The sequence below is a fragment of the Neodiprion lecontei genome, chromosome 7, assembly GCF_021901455.1.
Source record: "Neodiprion lecontei isolate iyNeoLeco1 chromosome 7, iyNeoLeco1.1, whole genome shotgun sequence".
Lineage (NCBI taxonomy): Eukaryota > Metazoa > Arthropoda > Insecta > Hymenoptera > Diprionidae > Neodiprion > Neodiprion lecontei.
Window position 1 is genome coordinate 16,313,325 of NC_060266.1, and position 21,521 is coordinate 16,334,845.

General features: G+C 35.1%; 1 protein-coding gene across 7 annotated transcripts; it reads right to left on the reverse strand.

Moving 5' to 3' along the window:
• Positions 1-98: 98 nt before the first annotated feature.
• On the reverse strand, positions 99-21,243 carry LOC107218358 (lysosomal alpha-glucosidase). Of its 7 annotated transcripts, none has more exons than XM_046745443.1 (20): positions 20,939-21,243; positions 17,478-17,552; positions 17,256-17,349; positions 16,900-17,001; positions 9,393-10,181; positions 8,511-8,668; positions 7,766-7,940; positions 7,217-7,307; positions 6,971-7,139; positions 6,336-6,405; positions 6,153-6,257; positions 5,819-6,076; positions 5,499-5,701; positions 4,838-4,945; positions 4,557-4,734; positions 4,125-4,273; positions 3,968-4,052; positions 649-919; positions 363-565; positions 99-279 (listed from the first exon to the last, which is right to left on the reverse strand). In XM_046745443.1, exons 4-20 carry the CDS (start codon positions 16,981-16,983, stop codon positions 208-210), a joined length of 3,168 nt encoding a protein of 1,055 aa, XP_046601399.1. In that variant the 5' UTR covers positions 16,984-17,001; positions 17,256-17,349; positions 17,478-17,552; positions 20,939-21,243; the 3' UTR covers positions 99-207. The 7 variants fall into 7 exon arrangements, with proteins under 7 accessions (XP_046601399.1, XP_046601400.1, XP_046601398.1 ...); XM_046745444.1 differs by lacking the exon at positions 20,939-21,243 and adding an exon at positions 20,437-20,491; XM_046745442.1 differs by lacking the exon at positions 20,939-21,243 and adding an exon at positions 20,229-20,410.
• Positions 21,244-21,521: the final 278 nt, after the last annotated feature.

Here is a 21,521-nt window from a genome sequence, read left to right on the forward strand (position 1 = left end):
TATGGTATTGAATATCATGTCATTCAAAATTCAGTACTAACGAAGGTTGTGAAAAAGCCAGGATTAAGTAAAAGAATGGTACACTCATGCACGAAAAGTATTGAAAAAATGGAACGATATTATTTCAGGTTCTATCTACAGATTACTGTAAAAGGTAAAAATATTACACATAAGTGTGCTAAAGAATATTTTCGCGGTAAATCCGTCCTATTTCTTGAATACCCAGGACAGAGTAAGGCTTGTTTTCAGATCCACACCAAGCCCCGTGATGTTCAGGTACTGCACAATTTGAGAACGTGTATGATAATTAGTTTTTGAAACGGAGAAAGAAACGAAATCAAATACAGTTATTTGTATCCTACCTTTCTCTCTATATCATAAGTGAAATCACCATGCTCATTTCCGTTCAAGTAAACTGCATCGACCACAGTCCCAACTCCCATTACACTAACTTTTCCAAGGATCATATCTCCGCTGAAATATCCGTTATTAACTTCACGATTTCTCAATGTTCGATTCTGGACAGTAAAACTCAGCCATCTGAATTGATAGTTCTCCAACGAATCTGTGTAGAATTGAAAATTTATAGATTGATGAGCGTAAGATTATTTATTTTCGAAGTATCGGGTAATAAAAATTGTTATTCACCCAGACTATCTCCATCATCCCAATATAATTCACCACTTGCAAATCCGTTTTCATCTAACGCCACAAGTAATTCGAATTTTTTTTTTCGGCTCTGGGTTGTAGTGACGCTTGGAGTTTGTGCCGGTAAAATTGAACCGCCTCGAATCATCAATGGTATCGTATCCATCGGAGCTTTTAGGGTGTGATTGACTCCCGTTGAGAACATGAAAGCTTTGGTGTAGAAATCGTACCATAATCCACGTGGAATGTAAGCTGTTACTTCAACCTTGTTCTAATAATGGATAAGTAGGTAATAGTTACGTAAATAAATACTCGACTAACATGGTTGGCAAAATACAGCATATCGACAGTTGCGTAGAATAACCTGCTATCTCAAGTCAGGCTTGAAATACCGGCTATTTCGAGTTCGGCTTCAAAAACCGGCTATTTCGAGGTTCGCTTGGAAAACTGACTATCTCGAATTAGGCTTGAATAATCGGCTATTTCGAGTAAAGTTCAAAAACCGGCTATTTAGCGGTTGAAATTTTTTGCCCGCAAATTAAGTTGGTAGCACTGTCGGGCTGAATACGAAATTCGCCAGCGCCTCACAAAATTCATACAAGCTCCGTTTGGTGAATGTAGGTATTATATGGTTGTCTCGATAATTATAATGTAGAAATAAAAGTATAAAGCATCAGGCATATGTTGAGATGAAATTAAAGATTATCATTTCGGTATAATGTCATTTAATGTCATTATGCCGAAATGATAATCTTTAATTTCATCTCAACATACGCCTGATGCTTTACAATTTCATTTCTGCATTACAATGATGTATTGTAACGTGGCATTTTTAATGCCCGTTACAAGGGGCTCCTTGAACCCTGGGCGGAACCAAAATTTAGGAATTTCCGAAATTGAGTCGCGAAGTGTTTGCAAAAGAGCGCCAGGACTAGAGTCACGCATCCGAAACTACGAGAAGGGACACCTTAGCGAATAGCGTAAGATATTTCAGGTTTTTTCGTTTTTTTGATTTTTCGAGCTACAACGGCATCAGGCAAGAAGTCGACACCGAATTCGAGGAAATTGCGAAGTGGCGGGCTAGCGACAATTGCGAAGGAAGGATGTCGAGGCTGCGGAGGGGGAGCCGACGCAGATTCCCGCATCGCGGGAATCCAAGGTGGACGCGATTCCTGCTGGCGGCCGGCGCGCCGCAGCCTCTCCCCCTTCACCCCGCCAACAATTGACTAGCGAACTTGCGACGGACCGACTAGCGACGAGGGAGCACCACGCTCACCGCCAAGACGTCATAGAGCTGCGCGGAGGACGAGATTGCGATCTAGCTTAAAGTTCTGCGCAGCGATGCTATTGAAGGTGTGCGTCGAGTTACGCGATCAACGAAATCGATGACGGATCGATTATTGCGTATTCTTGTGGGTATGACGTCACGTATGGGATGGCGTATCGAGATCCGTATTGCGGCAGGTCGTAGGTTTTTGAAATCACTCTAGTTCTGGCGGTCGTGATAAGTAGTCACATGTTGGGGAGTTTCGCGAAGTAATGGAGTCGCCCAAAAATCGCGAGGGGAATGGAAAGGGGGTTGCAAGGATGTTGAAGGTAAGCGCTGCTTCTATCCCCGCGTTTGAATTTCGAGCATAATTACGAAAAGGCTTACCGAGTAACGGATAGCCGTTTTGGATTTGCGTTGTAGAAAAGTACTCGAAATTCTTTTGCCGATTCTTTTGCTTGATGACCGTAGCCTGAGTACGCGTGTTAGAGTAGAGTAAATTTTGAGTTCCTGAGAAAGTTGAGTAGAGTCACGGGTTTTAGTTGAGTCTCTCTCGTGTGTGAAATCAAGTATAACCGAATTTCGCTGTACCGGGTCGAGCCGCGTTATTGGGGTTTTCAGTGTCACCTCTCGAGTAGGTCGGGAAGTGCCCAATTGGAGTGCTCGGATTAGCGGATAACGTTTTGGAGGATTTTGAGAAGGTTTGATTTCGGATGCGTTGCGATAGCGTATAGTTTAGGTTACGTTTAGTTGCGCCTGCATTGAGTTCCGTACCCTTTAGTTAAGATAATGTAAATTGAGTTGTGTTACCTGGAGCTTGTATTTAGATGAAGCTAAATTTAGTGGTGCTTGCGCTTAGGTAAGTTACCGTTTAGTTAAGATAGTGTTTAGTCGAGTTGGGGTGATGTATAGTCGAAATTGCCGTTGCGTTGAGCAGCAGTTGAGACGAGAAGTTTGAGTATTGAGTTTTGGTTGCGTTTGAAATATAGTAACGTTTGCGGATTCGTTTAGTTGAGATAAGTAGGAAATAAACTTTAGGTTAAGTTATGTTGTCACATTTAGATTTAGGGCAGCTCGCGGTAGCGTCGAAGCTCCGAGTCGAGTGAGATTAAGGACGCCGTCTGTTCGGTAGCCCGACGGCGCACCGTCGAATAATTAGTTTTAGTTTCGGTTTCGAACAATAATCGCCATGGAGAAGAAATGGCGAATTTGCAAATTTAAAATTGCGTATGAAGACTTTGTGATCGTTGAGTGACATTTTAGTTGGGGAGCCGCGAGCTCAGTAGAGTAAGAAATAGAGTAGGTTACGTGCAATTTTCTGTTTATCTTTCGCATCGCGATGAGCGACTTTTGGATTATATTTTTTTTATTTTTGTATCACCGCTATTGGGAAATATAAAATTTTATGTTACTTCTGTCATTAAATAGCGTGTGTATTTCCAGTGTCTCTCTCTCTCTCTCTCTCCAAAAATTACCCCTCCCCTTTCCGCGGTACTGAGCTATCGAGCATATGCCCGAGGTATAGCGCATTAATGATTTTGAGGCGTGTTAATCACGCCAGGCGCCCAACAAAACTTCGCGATATTGTTTTTAGATCCAGGGTACATTGTGGACGCCAAATTATTGTGCACACGGTAAGTTCTCGCCCATTTTCTCCGAGTGACCGAGGAGCGGGAAAAATCCACGTTACAGTATATAAGCATATAATACCTACATTCACAAAACGAAGCTCGTATGAATTTTGTGAGGCGCTGTCGAATTTCGTATTCAGCCGGACAGTGATAGCAACTTGATTTGCGGCCGAAACATTTCAAACGCGAAATAGCCGGTTATTCAAGCCTAATTCGAGATAGCCGGTTGTCCAAGCGAACCTCAAGATAGCCGGTTTTTCAAGCCTGACTCGAGATAGCCGGTTATTCTACGCGACCATCGATATGCAGAAGAAAGTTACTGTACTATTTGATCTTATTAGCAGTCGTAGCATATCTGTACTCCTGAGAAGCTCTTCAAATTAATGCTCAACAGTTTTCATTTACTACTAATTTAACATACCTCTTCTAACACAGGTATAATCATAAGAGAGCTTCCCCACAAGAATTGCTTGTCAATGTCGTACGTATTTTTATCATTTGTAAATCTGAAACAAATATTTTATTTTAATCAATAAAAGGCCATTGGGTATATCGAAATGCTAGCCAATACTACTAACTCAATGAACAAAGGTCTCGCTACGGTATCGCCGAATTTGTGAGCTTTGAAAAACAACGTATACAAGTATGGTAAGAATCTGTAACGGATCATCAATGCTTTTCTGGTTGAGTGTACCACCAAGTCTCCCATTGCGACTGGATCTTGAGGCTAAAAATCAGTAATGCTTGGCTTCAGATTTATCATTCTAGACATAGATATAGTATGTGTGAAAGTAAAAAAAAAGTAAAACTATTGATGTATTCGAAAAACAATGAAAACATTTAAGCTGCATCAAAATCAGTAAAAAAATCTTCAACGATAATTTCAGTCCTTGATACATGGTTAAAACCTATCGTGCGCAGAAGTTTCAAGGAAGTACCTAAATACAAAGAGTGATTCATTTGTTGAATTTACGTTTCAAATAGGTAGCATAAGCTTAACCAATACGCACAATTGACTCATCAGAATTGTGGTTCCGAGAAAATGGGTAGAATGCACCAAGCTGCGACCAACGATTGCAAAGAGCCGGTGTTGTATTACCACGGAAGCCACAAATATCCGCACCTACCATTGGTACTTGGAATAAACTGTAGCTCAATACCTCAGGAATACTCATTCGTAAATCATGCCTAGGAAGAAAAGATGAATAAATGAACTAACCCACCTTTTGCAGTATTTTTTAATTAAAAAAATATAAACAGTATCAATAATTATGTGGCAATAATGACCTACCAGTCTGACAGTATATCTCCTGTCCAGTGACCTGCATAGTATCCAAAACCCGCCCAAGTCGATCTTGATATTATGAATGGTCTTTTATTCCTGATTGATTTCAAGGCGCTGAAAATAGTTCATAACAGATTGATCGGAGTGTTTGCAGTGAGAAACTTCAGAATCTTTATAGATACCACAAATTTATAGCGCAAATATATCATAATCATTTTCTTATGGGTTTTTACTATCATCAACTACTGTGAGTAGAGTAGTGTCGATTATCCAAACTAATTGGAACCAGGCATCATTCGGATAACTGAACAGTGTGAAAAAAGACACTAATCCGTTGAATGTAATAGAACATGTACATAAAATAACAGATTCAATATCGAGGCTCGCTTTTTTATAGCAAGTCTGCAGGCGAGTAAAGACTGACACTGAATAACGGAATGCATGCAAACTCATGTCAGTCGAAACATTGAAAATTTAAACTGAGTTATCTTTCGCTGAACCAACATTTCAAATAAACCGAATCGTCATTTGGATGATTGGCGGTTTGGATAAACCAAATTACCTTTCGGATGATGGATATTTCGAAAAAATCAAATCACTATTCGTATAATTGACATTTCGGATGACTGACATTCGAATAATCGACTGTATCATATTCCAAACTTACAAATTTGTAGCAACTGCTTGTCCAATTCCGTGGGTATTGTGAAGGTTGTAATGCAAGCCCAAGTGGTGTTGAGCATCCATACAAAATGTCCTGGACGCGAGCATTCCGCCCCTAACATTCGGCACATATTGCGGATAGTCAAGATCGTTTTTCGTACAACCATTGACGCGACCGTTATAAAAATTGGATGGCTCATTCATATCCTTAAATTAGAGAGAAGCCATTATACTTCTATCAAGTTTTATAAATGAATAATAATGAAGCTTGATAGCTTGGACCGATTCTAGATATCCATTTATCTTCATAAGTAAAATACACACGATCCATATCCCGTCGAATGCGAACATTTTGTGTGTGTTCTGCAGCATGCGAAGATAGTAATCACTGGTCATGGGATTCGTGAAGTCAGGCCACACGGTGGAAACCAGATTCCAAACTTTGCCAACAAAAGGCTGACCTGTTGCAGAGTCTTTCACAAATATGCGCTCTCGTAAGCCCTCATCGTATGGCAGATATTCACCTGGTTTTTCCGATGCAGACAGTCCTGCATCTATTATTGGAATGTAGTGCATACCTACCTGAAAGGAATTTTACAACTTGACAATAACTGAATAGCAGTTTCGGAGACCGAAAGTATGAATAGCGTAAACTCACTGAATGAAGTTCATCAACGAACTCAGGCAGATCTTTGAAATCCTTTTTATCGTAAGTGAAATCATTGTTGCGATCCATGTAGTCTATGTCGTTCCACTGGGTATCCTAGAGTATAAGATATATTTCAGTATCAATACTAGGATATATTATACAGTTATTTTTAGAAGGGTATTATTTATTTACAAATGGTATCTTTGCGTTTCGTGTACGATTCCAAACCTCTTTGGTAACGGCAAGACTTTTGTAACCATACCTGCGAATATAATTTAATATAATTAAAAAAATTCAGTTTGGAGAAAAACAGGGGCGTCTGAATAGTGATCAAATCAAAGCGAATCGAATATGCGAGTATTCAAATAGTTCGAATACTTTGAATAAAAGTGTTCGAATTATTCATATTATGCGGTTCAAATCTCAAATTATCCATTTTCTGTTTACTTTTTGTAAAATACTTAGTCAAATGATACGTGCGCTAGTCAAAATTCTTTTTAATTGGAAATGAAAAGTTAATTTCCAAAAAATTAATTAAATTAATTTCATAAAATTAATAAGTAAATTTTATAATAATAAGTCAATAAATTTTAACGGTAACCAAATTTCAGAAACAAAACTTTAAAATCAGTGTCAAATCAGAAAACAAAATTAATTTTTAAAAATTGTATGTTAGAGATTCCAATAAAATTATTCAGATATTTTGTCACAGGTACGTAAAATAAGAATCAAATGATTCAAGAAATTGAAATATTCAAACTCGAATTAAATTATTCGCATACCCTTAATGAAAAGAACTGACCAGTCCAAAAATTAAATGCACATACTTGCACAAGTGAAAGCCAAGAGACCAATATGGTGGCATAAAAGGCTTTCCAACAATTTCGGAATACTGCCTCAATACATCTGCTGGTGTAGGTCCCATGAAAAAGTACAAATCGAATATTCCACCTATGGTTCTAAAAGTTATAGCCGGAGCTGGCTGTAGAATAACATCTGAAAATACACAATTCTATTCCAATTGTCGCTATTCATATTACCATCAAAGTGATTTAGATAAGAGATAATTATACCCATAGCATTGCTGTTCAGGAATAAGACCCCATGACTCATGCCAGATTCTTCCATTACAAGATAGAATGGATGAGAACCGTATAAATTCATCTGAAATAATAAGTAACGAATCTAAAATATCTGTAAAAACAACTAATTGAATATTCAATTTTCAGTCAGCCATAGCCATTCAAATTTAGAAAGAGTTTGCCTGATTTGCCAACTAAGCCTGATATTGGTAATTTACTGAATTTTCTAATTTTTGTACTTTCTGACTTTCGTAAAATGTATTCAACATTAAAGGTCAATGAACACAATACCGAAGCCAAGCGGAGAGAACAATGAAACGTATTGAAAAACTTTAATAATCCGAATTACCTAACTAGCTGCACTGCCTTAATTTTTGTAAATGCTGCAAGTATGACAGTTTAGAAATTGATTTCAGAATTGTTAGCGATGAACCGTTTGTTCAAAACAATTCAAAAAGTTACTACGTGATTCAAAACATACCCTGCAATACTGTTGACACAGTTAATTTAATGTTGTACAATCTTTCATGGCAAATATACCTTTTCTGTAGGAGGTTGATCACTGTTAAACATCGTGAATGATTGCCAGTTAGTGTCTAGTCTAAGATTATTTCTGTGTTCACCCAGGCCATAGATATTGTAAGACGGTAGTATTGAATGTATTTGAAGAAACTGATCGGAGAATGTGAAACCGCCTATTCCAATAGAATTGAATCTGTAAAAATAGTGAATGACCACCACAGAATTTTGTGAAAAATATATCGTAGATAATGCAAATTCGAAAATTTAAGGTGACTTGAAAAATTAACGACGGAGCCAGGAATCGAACCTGGTTTCTAGAGATGCTTTACCGGAGACTGACTCCACTAGACCACCTAGCCGCCTGACTACAATGTCATTAATTTCTTTCATCACCTGTATTCGAAACTTGTTTTGGTTCGTGTGCCGTGTATTTGTAGAAATTGAAGGATAACACCAGGTTCGATTCCTGGCTCCGTCCTTCACTTTTTAAGTCACCTGAAATTTTCGAATTTGCATTCTCTACGAATTTTTCTCGCATATAAATATATGACTTCTTCATATCTTTCTGGTGATTGGCCGGGTCCGGTCTAAATGGCTTAATACAGGAGTGTAATGAGTTACACTCACAAACAAGCCACGATTACACACTGTCTCAAACTGTGCCTCGTGCGACCAATCCTTCAACTTCGAAAAATACATCCTCTGAACATTCTTGAAGTATACATATCTATAGATTTCTAAAATATGTGAAAAGAGAACTTACAGAACTGTTTTGTCCGATGCACGTCTGATCGCAAACCCAGCTTTTGACTCATCAATTTCAAAAATGTATTTTGGGCTTGAACTTTTTTTAGGCAACTTTTTCCAATCACGTTTAACAGGCCATGGAGGTTCGTAACGAGCATTGTCAGGGTCCGAGATCTATCATACAAGTATAATATTACCGAATAAATAATTATTCGAAACATATGAGCAATAAAAATATGTTAAAACACGAATTTAAAAAACAGTACATTATCTATATAAACTTATTCAAGATAATCGGCTGAGATGAAATCAATTCATTTTTCATCTTATACAGATAATATAATATGAGTTAAGTTCGTCTGTCGTCGTTGTATAGATAAATCTGCTATACAACTTAATTTTTTTTTCACAGGATTAAGATAAAATAAACTGCATTTTAATTTTTCAATCGAGGCAACGCCATTCAGAATCATGACTTTGACGTGATTTTGCAAAAATAAATAATTCAATAAAAACATCTCTCAGCAACAAACGCCTCGAAATCTACGAATCTGAAAAATGACATAGTTCAGCTAAGCAAATATTTTTTGTAGATAGCAAAAACATATTTTATTACTCACACTAAATTCTACTTTATTCCAGGAAATATTTTGTTGCAGCAAGTTCTTTTTTACTCTCAATGTAATAAGAATTCACCATTTTCATTGTTACATTTTTGACTATCTAGATGAAAATAATGATAATCTTATCCCTTAGGGAGGTAATTGCATGATAAACTATCTTTCGTCTTATCTACGTAAATTTTATATAAATAATCTGATCTTCATCTAAATAATAATATCGATCATTTTGTACAACACTGGCATAGAAATAAATTAAAAGTAACTTGATGCCTCACCTTCACACGAATAATGGAATCAGTCAAGCTGGTAGATTCAATTTTTATAATGCCGATATCGTTTTTGTAAGAACTTTTAGCCCCAATCCTTAAGAGGCCTGAAAAATCGTTACCATCCGGTGTCATATTGAAATATTGATAACTAGTCCAATCTTCCGGATAATAGCAATAAGGTACATCCAATGGAACACGTTTGGAACAATTATCGTTATCACAATTTACGTGGTCAGGCGGGTTCCAGCAGCACCCACGATTCTCGCAATTCAATTTGGTGGCTCCGTCTTGAGGATAGCAATCAAATCGCAATACCTTAGGAATGTTCCTACACTTTTTGTCCGACGGCGGCTCTCGGCGAATGAAATCTCTTACCAAACTCCCTCTACTCTCCAAATGAGAGTTGTCAAAATACGAGTCAGCTAGGTTGGAAGTGATGCTATCTTCGAGAAAGACATCAGCGCGGATATTTTGACCCGTAACATCCTGCTCGGTATAAGTTCCCAGTGATTCGTCAGTGACGAACCCGTACAGCATGGCCATCAAGTACCACAAACTGGCCAGTACAAATGAGATCATTACAACCCTTGTGAATACTGTCAGAGAGGGTACATATCTTTTCTTCAACGATATGTGGGGCTTAGGATCTTCCTCCTCTTCATCAAGTGGCTTAAAATAATGGAACATGCTATGTTGAAAAGCAAATGACTTTGCCATATTTTTTTTCTTATAGTTTGTATTCTTCGAGTTGGGAATCAGGGATTCCTCGTACGGCATTTTATTCGTGTCTCCAATCTGTGGATGAAAATTGAGATTTCTAGGTTGAAATGGGTTTTCATACAAAATCAGGATATCTTTCCTATCCCTACCTAGCTAAATTTTTATCTTTTTTTGCCATGTCTTTGGCTCAAAAACTGTAATATCTTTTGATAGATTCTACATGTTTCTGAAATACTTCAAGAAGGATTCGTTCATGGTTCTGTTTGCCATGGTGATGTACCGATTATGATCATTTTTCTCGGTAACAAATGCTGTTTAATTCATTGCCAGTCTGTTCCATATGAATTGTTACAAATAAACTCACTAGATTTAATTGTAAGTAAGTTTTATTCATTTGCCGTGAAATCAAGTTCAACCAAATAAATAGAATAATTTGGTCATTATTATTTTTATAACATATTACCTGTGATAATTGCAAGACAAATAAGTCATTTGTTCATGGTAAATCTGAACTTTTAATATGAGTAGAAAATGATTGATAAAATTGAAATTTGTTAAAAAAAAAAAATTTAGCAGACGAAACTGAGAAAAAAATAAAGGTTCTGCATAAATACAGATATTCTCAAACAAAACAAAATTGATTTCAATGATTCGAGCGAAACTCGATTGTTCAGAAAACTATTAAATCATTAGTTATTTATTATTTCTTGGTGGAAAATAATAAAAAAAAAAAAGAAACAAACGCACAAGATAAATTTTAAAAGAAAAAGAAACCGAATACCATAAGATTCAATTAAGAATAGCGAATTGGAAAAAATATCTTTTGTAATATGAACTCTATCTTATAATAAGATTATTAAGAAAAAGCTCAAATTCCAGTTGAAGATTTCTTTTTTCCGACTTCACACTGTGTCATAGTCATTGGTATTCGTAGACACATTGAGAAAAACACGAAACAATGTAGAAAAAAACAAGAAGCCGTTTACAAACTAGGTTGAAGTTAGTAACGTTATCGTAACGAAACATTGGGGAAAAAATGATTATTTTCTTAATTTTACAATGAGTTTAAAGGAACTAATTGTAAGATTGAGAAATATGAGCGTGTTTTGTTTTATTATGGTTTACTGAATTTCAGAAAGTTCCAAAATTGCGAACTAACAGTTTCTCCTCAGCATTAATCGTTACAATAACGTTAATAACTTCAACACAACACCATGTTGCATGCATACTGCGCACGTATTCATGCATGTACAATTGGAATGAGTATTACATGTATAAATAACTCACTCAAAACAGTTATTGTTGTTGCACTGTATTGAGCACAATCTTATCGAAAGTTATTTAAAGGAACAAAGTGCGGACGTGTTTAAAAATAAATGCAAACGACGAGTGAGTATAGAAAAAGAACAAAAAAGAGAACAAAAGCAATGATACTGCTTACTAAGTGGCGAATACTTATAATTTTGAAGAACCCATTTGTGTAATGATTGCAATAGAATTATATAAAATCAAGATGTAAATATGTAGAAACAACATACTTACGGATAACCTACTGACAGGAGACTGAACCCTGCAACTGACTCAAGTATTCGTATCTGCCTGCCGGTATTCACGTATAACCGTATTGAAATAAAAGCATTATGTATATATATATACGTGCCTGTGCATACATGAAATGCAAATCCAAATGGCAGGGAAAATAACTCAAGCCGTGGCTCCATCTGACGGTCAAGCCAGCCGAACCTTACGAGCAATCAGAAGTTAGACTGCAGCGCCAAATCGAACGTAAGATCATTTGAATTTTGTGAGCTTTTCTGAAATAACAACAGACGACAGATAAAAATAAACCTTGCACTGCTTTTAAACACTTTTTAGTTTTGATCCGGTACCGAATGTGGAATTAGACATTATGAAATTATTACACGACAAAGAAATAATGGAATTTAATCTAATTGAATTGGAGCGACAACCTGAGTGGCCCAAGTTATTTCCTCAGCCATTTGGGAATGTCACGTACGTATGGGGCTTTCCACGCTAATTCAGTAGACTGTTGACTATGACATTTACTTAATTTTACCAAAGATTTTTTAGACGCTAGTACGAGCCCTGAAGAGCTTCCAAGATTTTTTCAAAGTTTTTGAATCACTCGTCCTTATTGGTCTTTATCCTAAGATTTTTTAAATCTGTCTAAAAATATCTAAATTCATTTTTATGGAACAAGAGAAAAAATATTTCTAATTTTTTTCTTTGAAATTTCTAAAAATCTCTATAGAATGTATGCCGGAATTGAAAAACAAATTCAAATTCAAATTGGAACCATTTTCACGCAAGATTCAAAGTGGAACCTAGTTTTTTTATATTTTTAGAATCGTTTATTCTATTTTCACACCTATTAAAAATCTATTGTAATACATACCGCATCTCAGATTTGATGATTTTTTAAATTGTTTCTCCAGTTCTAAAATACATTTTCGATATTTTTCAAAATTTTTGTAGAACAATCTTTGTGGGAAATAATAATTCCAAGTGTTGGGGAAAAAATGTTGAAAAAAATTGTGAGTGTGTTTTAGAACTGGAGAAACAATTTGAAAAATCAGTAATCAAATCGGATATGCGGTATGTGTTATAATAGATTTTTAACAGATATGAAAATAGAATAAACGTTTCAAAAAATAGAAAAAATTATTTAAAAATATTGAAAAAACGAGGTCTCACTCTGAATCTTGCGTGAAAATGTTTCCAATTGGAAACGAAATACTGTTTTTCTTTTTTCACACAAATCAATTTGGGTCTTTTTGAGATAGATTTAAATCATGGGGTAAAAGCGAGCGATTCAAAAAATTTGAAAAAATTCTTGGAAGCTTTTCAGGGGTTGTACTAACGTATAAAAATATCCTTGGTGAAATTAAAAATGTCATGGTCAATTGTTTACTGAGTTAGCGTGGAAAGCCCCATATGTATGCGTGCATACAAAAACTTTAATAATTATAATCATTTTGTAATCATAAATTTTAAATGAATTATCGTTAATGATAATAATAATAAACTCAAACGATCGTAAGCAGTTACATGACACATAGAATATGTATATTTAAATGCGAGGACAAATTTTTATTCAACGGGAATATTAAAGCTCATCTTTGATAAAAACATTGCTTAATAACTTCATTTTATTTCTCTAAAATATAAATATTTACATAGATAACGTATGCAATTACGTTTAACAAAGTAGGAGCAAAACTTTCAAATTACAAAACACAATTGTCATGGATCTTTATAAACGACGATTGTTGATTAAAAGAATCTCATTATTAATAACGTTAAAAATGTCTCAAGATAAATATAGAAATATGACGAATGGAGAATAAATTGAAAGAACAAAGCACGAAGAAACAATTGGTCACATTTGTGTTTCCAAAAATGCAACTTTTCTCTTCTTTTCAGACGAACTCGACGAATTTGCACTGGAAAAATCCAAAAACAATGCATAAATGAAATCTCAATATAGAGAGCCCATTGTATAAACTGCGAAGTTAAGTATTGACATAATTTGCTATCATTCTAATCTATGATGGCTGTTTTTAAATTTGTATTTATTTTTATTTTATTTATTGCAATTAATCAACTGGAATCCTATTTCAATAATAAATGAAGTTGTGTCTGAAAATATGAATGACCAACACCAGCTAATGAAAATTGTTGATTTCAGTATTGTTAAAATAAGTAATTATTGTTTCACATGACCAGTTCATGTACGCGTGCACGTGTATATGTCCGTACCAATAGACTTATGATAGGAAAAACTCCATCAGAAGGAATAAAATGAACACTTTAAAATGAGAGCATAAAAATTTGAGAACCTTAAGATACAGAGATAAGATTGATCCATGCCAAGTGTCATTATTGTCATAAGATGGTTTTAACGACAGTTTTCAGTTTTTACATTCATTGAAACTTGCTCAATGTAACAAATACCAAAGTTACTAGATCGTAGGTAATTGAAGTAATAGATAATAACCATACGTAAAAAGCTGCTGATAATTTAAAACGTGTACTCAACTATTGACAATATAAGATTCCTCAATGCAATTGTTTGTTTTTTTTTTTTTTGTTACCTGTAATATACATTAAGATTTTCATTTGTTCACTACATGTTATTGAAACAATAATTTACACGATGAAAGTAATACATTATACAATTACATTAACAATAAAACTAATTTGACAACAAAATTACCTTTTTTTACTATTTTTTTTAGTACTTTTTAGGTCAAATTGTCTCCAATTTTATTTATACATATGATACATCATCAGTCGACGCACGGTCATCTAAAATTGTGCTAAACGACTACCTTTACGTAAGTCTGCACTAGAATAATATTAAATAATTATGGCAGTAATAAATCTTAGCAACAAATAACACAAATGTATATGATATAATGGGTATTCATAATTGTTCAATGGAAAAAACTATCACAATGATTTATCGCAACTAGTACAATAAGAAACTAAAATTTGAATACTGCTGGCGCAAATGAGGACAAAAGACTCAGTTTGTCATTAGCTAACACGAATCGCAGTATCAGATAATAACTTTTTTTTAATGACATTTCGAACAAGTCTAAGAAATGGTAAATAGATTGCAGAATTACATGTTTATTTTCATAAATAAAAAGTAGTGCAATCGAGCTGCATTACTCAAGAAAAAAAATTGAAATATCTTGAGCAGTTAACTGTAGTCGTTAATTTATAGCTCCATACATAAGTCCGGCAAATCAAATTGCAATGTTGACGCAATTCACAAATGTAATCATTACGTCTTATCTGAGTAGATGACTATACTTAAGAATTACATGATTAATCATTAAATTTGTCACCACTAGGATTAAAGCGATGTTCTAAATGGTTTTATAACTCAAAATATCACTTCATTTCATTTTCACGCGTATTCATGGGTGCTAATTTACATATTACAGTTTTTCAGAGTTCAAAATTGATAGTATTGATTTATTTTTGTCATGTAGATTACTGGTATAAACCTTATTACCAAAGATTTTGACAATTTTCTAAAGGTTTTATAATTAGCAAATTGGCGTATGACCAAGCATTTCAACCTCAGGTTATAAATAGGGCTTATTTCGTTTCATTTTCATTTTTTTCCTCGGTATGAATCATCAAAGCACTGTTCTCGTTGCAACTATAGCATTCAGTTAAATTATTTATTATCAATCAATCTGAGAACAATAAGAAGAGAGACAAAGATGGAAAGAAAGATCTGCTATCAGTGTAATTATACTATTTCACAATGTAAGTCACAATGGATCATAGTTCACTGAATTGTTTTGAAAATCAACAGAAAAAAATCTTAAAACAAAAAAAATAGCAAATGTTGATTAAACTTTTATTCGCCCATACGGAATAGTTTATACTTTTGTTTATTTTCTTCCTCCACTTCTTATTTTCATGTCACTTCATTAAATAAGTTTGAGAGGTTTGAAGTATCGCAACAAAAATAACCTGATCATCGAATTCAACTCAGCGATGTATATTAAAGTAAAAATAAGACGTGGATAGATTAAAATCATTTACTTTTTTGTGAATTATGTATTTCAATAACCATATGAATTACTCTATAAGTATGCTATATCAGTTAGTAACTATATTTCAATGCAGGCAGCAATGACTTGTCAGTGTTTCTGAGAGAATAACGTACATATTCAGTAACACGAGTTCCTTGTACTTTAGGTTTTTCTTTCTTTTTGTTTCTTCATTTTTGGGGGTGGCCATGCGTTTTCTTCACCATTTAATCAATTTAACTCAACCTAACACTTTCAACACTTTTGACGCTCGATATCATGTACATTTAAAAAAATATATGTTTTTTCATAAAACTATAATGAATAAGATCTATTGATTGCTGCATTTTCAATACAATAGGAACTCCAGGTACTTGAAATACCAGGGCGGCAATGCTTCTTAATAATTCAAGATATCCATAGTAAAAATAAAAAAAAAAAAAAGTTTAATCAACTGACCCCGAGTTTGACTACTAATGAATTTTTCAGATTCCTTGTCATACCATAGAATTGAAAAAAAAAATTAATGCAGGTTTTGGTTTTTTTGGAAGCCTAGTTAGAATGAAAGGTAGAAAAGAAAAAAGAAGATAAAACATCTTCTCAATTAGCTGACACTGCTGAACTAGATATGTAACTGATTGGAGATAAAATTCTGTATCTATGGTGTTGAATACACATGTATATATGCCGGGACAATCTCTTGAAACTTGGAAATCAATGTACAAATTTTATCGGCTGTTCATGCAGGCTGGCCATCCTGAGTTTCAGCTGTAAAACTTTTTCTAGCGTGGATGCAGTTGAACGGTCGGAATTTAATGCTTATGCTCTTTGAAAATTCAAACGTACACATTTTGCGCAGTTGATTTTCAAGTTTCAAGTGATTGGCCCGGTACACACACGCGCACGCGCACGCGCGCACACACACACACACACACACACACACACACACACACACACACACACACACACACAGGCATGACTATAATGAAATTCTTGACAGGCGGACCATCCCCCTGCAAATGAGAACTCTGTGCATCTGATAGTCTGACAACAACATAGTCGTCACTCAAAGAAGAAGAAAAAATAAAACTCTTCCGACGATGATCTGCATCCTATTTTTTTTTTTTTAGGAATCATGGAACACGATCACTGTATTACTTATTACATCTTTTATTTAAATTGCACGCTGGTAGGTTTGTTTTATCTCTGTGGCTCACCGAGTTCAAAAGATTGGCTGGTTTGTTGTTGTGTACCAGAAACACTACACCTGCCACCTGGGTGCTGATGAGGTACTTGCCCATTCTGGCTCGGAGACATGCCTGGATAATTGTAAAACAATTTCATTGTCTTATCTAATATTATTATTATCATTATTATTAGAATACTCTCGGGCCTTGGAATTATTTTTAGAGTCTTAAGAAAGTGATTAATTGATCTAATCATGTTTAGTAACGCACTTTACAATGGAATAAGCCGATCCCTAAGCCTGCCAACTTTTCGTTTCTCAAAAGAACTGTTTTTTCAAACATCAGACCAGACACTCCAGAAAACAAGTTCATTAGTTATAACTTACCAGACGGCGTTTTGTCTCCGGCAGACATTTTAGAAAATGCTAATAATGCATCTGGGAAATTTGGAGGTGTAGCTGGCGTATTGCATGGTGTGATCTGAAAGATTAGTAAGTAAAAAAAGAAAATGAGAATTGAATGGAAATATGTACTCTGTGTGAAAGGCAAATATAAAACATATTTTGATCCTGTATTTGAGTTTTATTTATTTCTATCCTATTTCTCACCTGTCCAAAATGTGTTCCTGGTCCTTGAGCGCACGAGGGTATAGCAGCTTCTTGAAAAAATATACTCAACGCTGTCTGTAAACAGAATTGAAGCAAAATTAACAAAAATATATGCTGTTAAATTGGGAATTGGTGAAAGCGCATAATATTTTGTGCAAAAGTAAAGCAAAAGTGACTTCAAAGATTTATTAAAAAGGTTTATTGCATGAAAACTAGTTGCTAATATTGGCTGATATATAATATAAAATAAGTGAACAGAGTGAAAAAGTTTTTAATTTAGAGAGTATAAATTGTAAAGCAGATCATAAAATTAACCATGTGTTCATTGCAATGAAAATGAATTACTGATACTTTTACTAAGAGAGTTTCTGTCTATAATTTTTATAACCTGAATATTGTGCAAATACATGTTTTAAAAACATTGTTTCAGCTGCATTATGCGTTTCTCTAAGAAGGTGTGAACAAGATAATGTTCTGATTTCAAAAAACTAATCTCTAATATTTTCTACGTGTTATTACAATCTCACTGATTATTTCATATAACCTTACGAAATGTTTCACAAATTACACAACATCGTAAAAAATCAATATTTTACTATCAAAGAATCACTTTGAACGGATTGTGATTGTAAAATCAGTATGGTTCGCTTTATGTGTGCTGTTAATGATCATTTACAGCATGTTGGAGCATTTTCAAACAGCAATACTCTTTACAAGTATGTTTCTTTTACAAACCTCACTAGTATCTAATCACAAAATATTTGGTTCACGATTGATTTCAGAAAAAAAATAAATGTAGAAAAAAGAACTGACAAACATCGTAAAGATACTTGATTATCACAGTTATCCGTTTTCCAAACTTATATAACCTGTAAAATAATGATGAACCTTTGGGATAAAGAGCACATTCTCAGTAATCTAGCTACAACAAAATTAGAATCTGAGTTACCATAGGTGGTAAATGACAAAATTAATAGATGTTCAAATTACACCACAGACTTCATCGGAGAAATTGATTGGAAGCAGGACAATTGGCTTGCGTACAGTCTTAATAATTATTTTGCCAATTCATTGTTTCATAAAACGATGTTTTAATGCAGGATGCAAAAAATATTATCACTCTTGATAACAAGAGTGACCTTTTAAATTGTAAACAAAAACAATCTTTCCTAATTTGGATGTAAAGTATAAATTTCCTTGTTTCTTTTTAAATACAGGATCATCAAATGTTACTCAGATGCAATTCAGATTCTTATTCTACTATGTATGAGCAACATTGCGTATAGGTTTAATTTTTTTTTTTCAACCCTAGCTGTTTGCAGTTTTTACAAGAAACAATCATTTTATTTCAAAATTGTAACATGTGGTGACTAAAATTTAAAACATTCATGCATGTGTTGAATCATTAACATAACTGCACTTATAAGTTCTAAGATATGTTTGTAACGAAGCAAATATCACTGTTGCCGCAGTTAAGTAGAGCAGTCTGTACAATATCACCAGACAATAGGAATACATAACATATTATGGTATTTGAAACTGACAATTTTATGGTAAAATTGACTCAGTTATGAGAAATAAGTTACTCGCTACTAGTCTTAGAAGATTTAATTTCACGTCGGGGTGGAAGGTTGAGTAGAAGGTGGAGCGAATTAAAAATAAGACTATCTTCTAACACTACGAGACTGAAGTTAGCAACGAAACATTGGGGAAAAAATCACTATTTTCTTAATTTTACAATGAGTTTGAAGGAACCAAGATTTCGAAATATTAGTATGTTTTGTTTTATTAAAGTTTATTGAATTTCAGACAATTCCAAAGTCATGAAATAACAGTTTTTACCCAGCATGAATTGTTACGATAACGTTAATAACTTCGGTTTGATAAAAGAATGTCATTGACTGGACAGATAAAAGAATAAATTTGACAACGAAAATTGACATAGATACGAATTAAAAAAAGACTTGAGTGAATGACAAAAAATGCCGAAAGCCGTCTAGTGAAATGAATTCATTCCGATTATGCTACACTAGCATAGACTAAGTATAAATAATCGCAAATGGCATTTTGCCACCTGCCAAGTTGAGTTATTTTTTACTAGGCTGGTTTGGCACAGACCATTGTCACCCGTCTGCCCGAAAATATATAATCTATAATGGTAAACAGACATGCCAGAGAGACTGGTCAGCGGCATGAAAAGCTGAGTAGCGATGTTACGAATAAATTATTTCCGTTCTACAGCAGAAACGATCATCAGTTGGTTGAAATCCGGTCATTATTCAATCTGAGACCCGACTGGCGTTGTTACGAAATGCGTACGTAATCATCGCGACCTGAGTTCCAATTTCCTGCTGTTCCGATCTCTTAAAATGACAAATCGGCCTATTGCCTGGTGACAAAAGATTCGAGCAACGAGCGATTGTTGTTTATTAGTGTTTACCTTCAACGGCGGATGTGTGATAGAAAAGAAAAAGATGGTACATAAATAACGACATTAAAGTTAGTAGCGTTACCGTAAGGAAACATTGAACGAAAATATCACTATTTCTTATTTTTACGATGATTTTGAAGGAACTAAGATTGCAAAACATGAGTGTCTTTTGTTTTATTACGGTTTACTGAATTTCAAACAGTTCCAAAATCGCGAAATAACGGTTTTTCGTCAGCACGAATAGTTACGATAACGTTACTAACTACAACATATTCATAATAGTATCGCAGAATCCGTGGTAAAATTAGACGTTCATTTACCAGCGAATTTCAGCCGGGTTTTTGCCGATTATCGATTTATATCACATGCGGGTGAAATGATAATGGTAGCCGCATAATAACCGCGAGTTGTTGTTTAAAGATACGGGGAAAGTGCGCAAGATAAACTTGTAAACGAAGAGCAGCCATTTTATTATCACTACTCCGTCGTATCGTCGTCGTCGTCGTCGTGCGTGTTTTGTTTACTTACTGTGGCTTGCCTCGGCGGCCGAGACGAGAAATAATTAATGAAAAATGGAAGTAGAGCTCACCTCGAACTGCCAGTGAGCAGCCTGCAGTAACTGTTTCGCCTGTTCCCTGGCGCACCCGGCGGCCAGAACGAACTGATTAATCATCACCTGTTCCCTTAGAGCGTCCATTTTAACGCGAAACCTTTTTGTTATCACCTTTCGCCTCGTGACTTCTGTAACAACTACGAATGCTTCTTGACCGTAAATTACTGTCCGATTTCCCAAGCTGTTTAGATAATTCGAACTATGACGACACCGCTGTTCTCTTTATGTTATATCCGTATTGTTATTGTTTTTTGTTTTGTTACACGGGTTCTATTAACCGCGGCAGCAATCTGCACCCACCCTACCAACTAAAGGCGGGCTAGCCATAAGCCAAATACACAAACAACTTATTTTCAAAACTACTCATCCCTGACGAAAGCAGAACGATCCGACGTTGACGTCACAATTCTTGCTTACATTAACGTGCCTGCGACAAAGTCGTCTGTTTGGAGCCGTCACGTTGGGCGAACTCCCTCCCCGCGACTTTTAACAATCAGATGAATCCCCACCAAGTCGCGACATTTGTTGTTATTTTGATTATGATGGCGTTGGCCCGAATCTTGCTCTATACAGAGAGAAACCTGAGAGGGCCCACGGAACGAAGAGCCTGGGACAGGCTGGTGAAGCTCGGTTCCGTCGGATCTGTGTGTCCGTTGCGTGAACTAAATTCTCGGCGGGTAAGCGATGGACGCAGATAACGAAGCATGCTCTGTATTATCTGCTCCACCGCTTAGCTCTCTGTTATGCTAACCCATAGATGTAAGCTCGCACGCATGCGTCTTACAGAGTGAAACCGCGGTATTCCTCGGCCACTCTGCCGCTTTTTGCAAAGATTCAGTTGCTTAATATTACAGAAGTGCAATTTCGGATCTTGCTTCGTAAACGGATGCAATACTCTACATGTGATACTTATTCAATTAATTATTATAGTACTACAAACAAATCCAGTATTATAAAAATAAATAAATATTAGTATTATAAATAAATAATAAACGAATCA